At 37.8% G+C, this 6,972-nt stretch overlaps 2 protein-coding genes across 2 annotated transcripts in view; both read right to left on the bottom strand.

Annotated features, from left to right (window-relative positions):
* Positions 1 to 1,650: 1,650 nt before the first annotated feature.
* On the bottom strand, positions 1,651 to 3,561 carry LOC106742338. Its single transcript, XM_014615191.1, has 4 exons — positions 3,499 to 3,561; positions 3,182 to 3,398; positions 2,185 to 2,455; positions 1,651 to 1,899 (listed from the first exon to the last, which is right to left on the bottom strand). Exons 1-4 carry the CDS (start codon positions 3,559 to 3,561, stop codon positions 1,746 to 1,748), a joined length of 705 nt encoding a protein of 234 aa, XP_014470677.1. The 3' UTR covers positions 1,651 to 1,745.
* The window catches only part of LOC106742337 (metaxin-1-like), a 58,296-nt gene continuing 54,681 nt past the window's right edge, over positions 3,358 to 6,972 (bottom strand). The window contains exon 4 of the mRNA XM_014615190.1: positions 3,358 to 3,622. Within this exon, the coding sequence (XP_014470676.1) occupies positions 3,569 to 3,622 (54 nt within the window). The 3' untranslated portion in view covers positions 3,358 to 3,568. The remainder of the gene's footprint in view (positions 3,623 to 6,972) is intronic.

The raw sequence follows: 6,972 nt of genomic DNA, 5'->3' as shown, positions 1-6,972 counted from the left end.
TGCTGTCCGCAAATCGTAGTTCGTACGCACAAAACTCGACATGTTTAAGGTTATAGAAAAATATACCGGTGTATGGAACTTGGGTTGTTGTGTGTTGAAAATCTTCGTCAGCTGTTAGAGGAAGATGATGGCGCTGCAGAAGCGGTCTTACGGTCCCTAAACTAATGGCTAGCACCATCTATAGGGAAATTCCGGTTTCATACTCCTACATCTGGTATATGCACATTACCACGGAACTTCACTAGGTGATGTCAAGAAATAGTCTGCCAATTTGTCTTGTTTGTATGCTGTTGCAATTGCATTATGTTTGGAAATAGAATATATATCGCTAAATGCGTTTTCACCATATAATCGCCACTCTCCAAGTATTATGTTCCTATCAAAATCCTCTGAATTTATAAAATGCGAAGGACAATATATTCTATCCTGTGTCTGCGTCAATTCTGCCTCAAATATTGGGTTGCCCGAAAAGTAATTGCCAAANTGGGTTGCCCGAAAAGTAATTGCCGATTTTTTCATAGAAATAAAATACAATTTTTTTTGTGCATAGAATGAACTTTAATCACTGACATATTTTCCATTTTGTTCGATGACCTTTTGCCATCTTTCTGGCAACTTCATAATTCCATGCTCGTAGAACTTCTGGTTTCTATCGGCAAAAAATTGATCCAAGTGCGATTTTACAGCTTCATCATCCTTAAAAGTTTTACCATCCAAGTAATTCTGCAAGGATCGAAATAAATCGTAATCTGACGGCGCAATGTCAGGGCTATATGGTGGATGTAACATCAATTACCAACCAAGCTCCATTAATTTTTGGCGAGTGACCAAAGATATGTGTGGCCTAACGTTGTCCTGGTGGAAGATGACGCCCTTACGATTGACCAATTCTGGCCGTTTTTCTTTAATCGCTGCATTCAGTTTGTCCAGTTGCTGACAGTAGACATCCGTATTGATGGTTCGGTTCCTTGGAAGGAGCCGAAAAAATTCCACACCCTTCCAATCCCACCAAATTGATAGCAAAATCTTCTTTTGGTGAATATTAGCTTTCAAGGTGGTTTGTGGTGGCTCATCACGTTTGGACCATGAACGTTTTCGCTTATTATTATCGTAAACAATCCATTTTTCATCACCAGTAATTATTCACTTCAAGAAAGGATCGAATTCATTGCGTTTGAGATGAGAATCGCAAGCATTGACACGCTTTGTTAAATGAGTTTCTTTCAATTCATGTGATACCCAAATATCAAGCTTTTTAACGAATCCAAGACGTTTTATACAGGGTGCGGCGAAAGGTTTGCCCGAGTTTGAAAAATCCGTTGCTCACCAGATGGCGTGAGTAGGTTGTTGGGCAGGGTCTCATTAGGAAGGTTGTTCTCAACCGTTTTCAGTTAACATCATGATTTGGACTGGAGAACATCGTGGATTCGCTGTGCGCTCTTTTTTGGAAAATGGCCGTTCAGTCATTGCGACGCAGAGAGCAATGCGCTTGCGATTCCATATTCCGCGCCATGTTTCCGTACCTGATGGAAAAACAATCAAACGTTGGGTTTCTTCATTGGAAGAAACCGGATCCACAGTAAGAACTCATGCAGTTGGAAGACCCAGAATTGCAACAACACCAGAGAACGTGCAGTTAGTNCTGTTACAGTTACAGCTCAACGTTATGTTTTCATGCTGGAAAACTTTTTTGAGCCTAAATTGCAGGAGTTGAGTGAACAGACAAATCTGGGGGAGATTTGGTTTCAACAAGATGGAGCAACAGCGCATACAGCCCGCATTTCTATGGCGAAACTGAGGCAAATGTTCCCTACTCGACTCGTCTCTCTGAGGGGTGATTTGGGGTGGCCAGCAAGATCGCCCGATTTGAGCATTTGTGACTTTTTCTTGTGGGGGTATCTGAAAGAAAAAGTTTTCAAGCATCGTCCCCATACCCTACAAGAACTAAAAAGGAGAATCATCAAAGAGGTGAACGCCATTCCGATTCAGATGTGCCAAAACGCAGCCCGAAGCTTCCAAAATCGGCTACATCAGTGCATTGCTACTGGAGGCCGCCATCTTGCAGATATCGTTTTTAAACGTTAATGTAAAAAAACTGTTTGAAGTACCAAAGGTAATAAAAAAATTTCCAATCCTCTACATTTAATAATATTTTATTGATTGCTCTCCAAAATGAGGGCATACCTTTCGCCGCACCCTGTATGATCGTGAATTGTTGATTTTGGTATTTTCAACTTCTCTCCAATCTCCCGCTCAGATATATGACGATCCAACTCGATTATAGTTTTGATTTGGTCATCATCAGCTTGCAATGGCCGACCTGAACGTTGCTCATCTTTGAGTGAAAAATCTCCAGAACGGAACTTATCAAACCAATTGCGGCACTGTCTTTCTTTTAAGGCTTCCTCGCCATATACGTCACGTAACTTTTTAGCAGCCTGCGCTGCGTTTTTTCCTTTGCGGAAATATAAAAGTAAAATATTACGAAAATGCTCGTTATTGGACTCCATACTAAAACTGAAGCCAAACTAACAATTTTTAACAAAAACACGTGTAATTTGCTTCTAAAGTCAACTAAGAGTGACAGCTTACAAACGTCAAAAGAAAAAAATCATAACATTGACAGAAGACATTCAAACAGACGCTTAAAGCCATCTATTGGAGCCATCGGCAATTACTTTTCGGGCAACCCAATATAATAGTGTAAGTAATTATGCAGACATACAGTCATCATGACAATCATGTCAACATATTTTGGATGCATGTAAATTGGCATTCGATAGATTTTCCATCTTGACAATATCAAAATACGACAAAATATCAAAAACAATAACAAAAACACTAACAAAAACCGAAAACAACAAAAACAAAAAAAAACCGAAAAAATAACAAAAAGACTAACAGAAACTGTAACAAAATACCAAATATATTTTTGATGGTACGCCTTGCTGAGTTTAATCTGAAAATCAATCAAATGCGTGATAAAATTACAATAAATTAAAATAATAGGATGTTGTAATAAAAATAATAGGCTAACTGCTAACTTGTAATTGAATATTTTTTTTCCTTTTTTCAAATAAATTTCCGGAGTAAGGTCGCATCATGAATGTACTGAGTAGGAAACTATCACCGAGAAAAAAGCAAGATAATCTAACATTACTTCCAAGAAGATTTACAGTACCTTTGGGAAGATTCAGTGTTTCTTCTTCCAATGCCGAATAAATACCAGAAAAGGTAAAAATATCACCATCACTATTTCCACTATACGAGCCTATGTCAACTAATGTAAAGTTATATTTATAATCGCGCACAGCCACAAGCACAATGCTGAATGTCTTTGTAATTAAATAATAATAATATAAAGAATAAACTTCTGGATTTTTGTGGACATTGTATTTCTACATGTTTTCCATCAAAGGATTCGGCGCAATTATGGGAATTCCAATTTTTCAAGAAACCGCTACAAATATTTTTCCATTCTTCTTTTGGCAAGCAAACATAAGTCGGCTGCAATATCTGAGTTATCACTTTAAAAATTCCATGGATGATTTTTCGAACCATTAACCCTTCACATCTGAAAACCAGTGCTAGTGATAATATTTGATCCCCGGTTGCTGAATACCTGCAAAAAATGTATTTAATTCATGTAAATTGAATAGTTTATAACAAAATAAGTAACTACTTTAGAGTTATAATAAGTCGTTACTCTGGACTATATGTTTTTTTATTTGATTTTGTTAAATATGGTTTTGCTTTTTCTGACAAAAGCCTGAAAGTTTCTTCTCTCATTCTGATATATCGAAAAAATAGATCTATTAGATGTACAAATTAATTCGGTACCTTTACATTTAATGTCCTGTAACTCTAGTTCAAATTAAAAATTTTTTCCCGTCCTATGGTGATTTAAAGAGAGCAAGCGTGATATAGTAGATAGCGCACTGGTACTACTATGCCAGCGGTCCCGAGTTCGATTATTGATGACTTTATTAAGTCAAAACCGCCAAGTTTTTTCCGCAAGGGCATTCATCAGCTACCCGGTAGATGGAGTAAAGTCATAGAAAATAATGGAAATTATTTCAAATATTAAACTCGTACTTAATTTTTTACAAATAAATTTTGAATTTCATAAAAGAAAACCGAATTAATTTGTACACTTAATATATCATTATATTTCATTTTTTAAAAGAGGTGATCATAATCTCTATATAAGGGACGTTTCATATTAATGGTCCTCACCTACTATTTTCGATTATATTTCTTTTTTAGGTTTGTTTCTACATACAAAACCAATAGGCATAATTGTAAAACTGATAAAATAAGAATATCATTATCATCATCCATATCTATAGGCACTAATGCACAGTCATTTATAACTTAAAAAATTATAAATACTTGTTTCTAAATTCTTACATATATATTATTATTATCTGAGTCCAGACAACTTCAGATGTCCAATTTCAAAAGAGTCTAGATAATCCCCAAAGGTTTCCAGAAATAACCCAGAAGGTGTCTCATTCACATCTGCAAGAAATATTCTCTACCAGAACTACAGACTGTATATAAGAAGTTCTGTGCAGAAGCGACAGTTTCAAATCTAGGACCAGGAACGGACCGGAACCGAAACCGAAAATCGTATAGAAACCGGTATTTTTGTCGAACCGAAACCGTAAACCGTAAATCAAAATTTTATAAAGACTACAGAACCGGAACCGAAATCGGAACCGTTACATTTTTTCAGCTTGCGATTCCATCGGTTCACTATTTCGGTTTTTATTCTGTGATTTTAAATAATCGTTTATTTCATTGATTAATTATCACGACAAATAGAAAATAAACTTCAAACATACGATATTGAACAGAAGAGGATTAAGAGAAGAAGTATTAGGTCGAGTCATAAGTAAGTTCCGATGCAGCTAAGTAGAATCTATTGGCCGTATCTGCCCACTATGAGTCACTGGGAGAAACGAGTTTCTGCTTTCACTAAATAGATAAAGGTCCAGTTAGTCTTCTGACAACTGTTTTGTGTGGTGCACGTTACATTAAACTGTTGTTCCTAATCCTTAAAATGGAGAGTGAAAAATTTTCGTCACGTGATGCTTTGGGAATTTAAACAAGGCAATAGTGCTAAAGCGACAGCTAAAAAAATATACACTGTATACGGTAAAGGATTAATAACCAATCGGGCAGTGAAAAATTGGTTGGCCAAATTCCGTTCTGGAGATACGACTTTAAAAGACGAACCGAGGGCGTGATGTCCTTCCGACTTTGACGACAGCGTTTTAAAAGCAATATTGGGGCAAAATCCACGTTAATCAGCAAAAGATATAGCAGAAAGGTTGAATACATAACAATAAACTGTTTGTCGCCATTTGGAGAAATTAAAGAAAGTTAGCAAGTTAGGAGTTTGGGTACCTCACAATCTCAGTGAACGGAAAGAAGATCGCCTGTCAATCGCCACAAGTGTGCTCTCACGGGTAAAAATCTAGCTTTTTTTAGACAGGATTATAACAGGCGATGAAAAATGGGTTACCTATGACAATATCGTCAATAAAAAACAATGGCTTGATAAGCGATCCCTACTAGATCCGAAAATAAACATACATGGAAAAAAGATTTTATTGTATGCACGGTGGGATTATCGAGATATAATTCATCACGAGTTGTTGAAGTCAAATTTAACGATTACTGCGGATACATACGTTCAACAGCTGCAAAAAGTGAAAGAGAAATTCCATGAAAAGCGTCCTGCACTCGTCAATCGCAAAAACGTCATTCTTCTAGATGACAATGCGAGACCACATACAGCAAGGTTGACTCAAGAAAAAATTCTTGAGCTTGGATGATCTGTTTTACCACATCCACTTTATTCCCCGGACCTTGCCCCGACAGACTACCATATTTTCTGTTCCTTACAAAACTTTTTGAATGGAAATTTAATTCTGAAGAGCAAGTCAGTCAAGCTGTCGAAAATTTTTCCAGTCCAAACCAACCAGATTTTACACGGAAGGAATTGAGAAACTGTCAGGAAGATGGGAGGTCATACATAATAGTGGTGAATACACAATAAATTAGTATAATTTTGTTATTTAATGAAAGCAAAATAAATGTCTGATAAAAAACGTAAGATATTTATGACTTGATCTGATATATATTGATAATATATTATAATTTCAGTATAAATATGAAGACAATCATCCTGAATTGAAATTACTCTAATGGATGTATATTCTGAGAAAGCTCGGAAAAGTCGAGATATTCTCCGAAGATTTTCAGAATCCACATAATATACATATTCCGTTAGAGAGAGGTTACATAAAACGAGGATAATATATAGAAAAAGGTTAAGAACAGAAGATGAAATTAATGAAAAAATGCCATCTACATTGAGGAAGTAATATTATTTGTTATAATATATTAATGTACACGTAAATATATATTGTGACGTGGCAGCTTGAAGCGCCCGTCACAAGGGCGATTGCCTCCGAGAAGGCCCTATTGCGGGTAGGATGGCTCCCCGGAAGCGCATATTTAAAACGGCAAGTTTTTTTGGTTCGTGATACAGCGGAGAACGCGCACCGCGGACGCGCGGGGATTGTCGAGGCAAGCCCCGCGTCCCCTTTACGTGTATAGCCCCGCTCCGGATGGCGGGCGAGAAGCAAACGGAGTACTAACCGCCAGGTGGAGGAACTGAAGACGCCGTATATGCAACCGGACCCCGGTGGACTCGCCTTGCTTTTGTCCTTTGACGGCTATCGAGGAGCCACTATCGGCACCGCCTAGGTTGTGTTCAGTCCCCTCTGCAGCAGTAAAGCCGACGCTCCGAGATCGCGCATAAGGGCGAGCCAAAATCAGGAGTCGCGGCAACGCGCCGAGTCTTCAAGGTAGGAGGTGAAGAGGCGGGCTAAGGAAGCGAATTGTTTACCGTCGGCCAAAATCCGGCTGTCGAGAAGAGGCGGACTGCGGAGCTACGAA

This window comes from Dinoponera quadriceps, unplaced genomic scaffold (assembly GCF_001313825.1).
Source record: "Dinoponera quadriceps isolate SergipeBrazil2010 unplaced genomic scaffold, ASM131382v1 scaffold748, whole genome shotgun sequence".
Classification (NCBI taxonomy): domain Eukaryota; kingdom Metazoa; phylum Arthropoda; class Insecta; order Hymenoptera; family Formicidae; genus Dinoponera; species Dinoponera quadriceps.
The sequence above is the reverse complement of the archived record's forward strand: the minus strand, read 5'-3'. Positions and strand labels throughout refer to the sequence as shown.

Bases quoted from the DNA above. Each gene is read 5' to 3' on its own strand.
- LOC106742338 (XM_014615191.1), bottom strand. From the start codon at position 3,561: ATGGTTCGAAAAATCATCCATGGAATTTTTAAAGTGATAACTCAGATA. The intron at 2,456-3,181 runs GTACTGTAAATC...ATTTCCGCAAAG, and splicing joins AACACTGAATCTTCCCAAAG to GAAAAAACGCAGCGCAGGCT. The intron at 1,900-2,184 runs GTATGCCCTCAT...TTTTTCTTTCAG, and splicing joins CATACAGGGTGCGGCGAAAG to ATACCCCCACAAGAAAAAGT.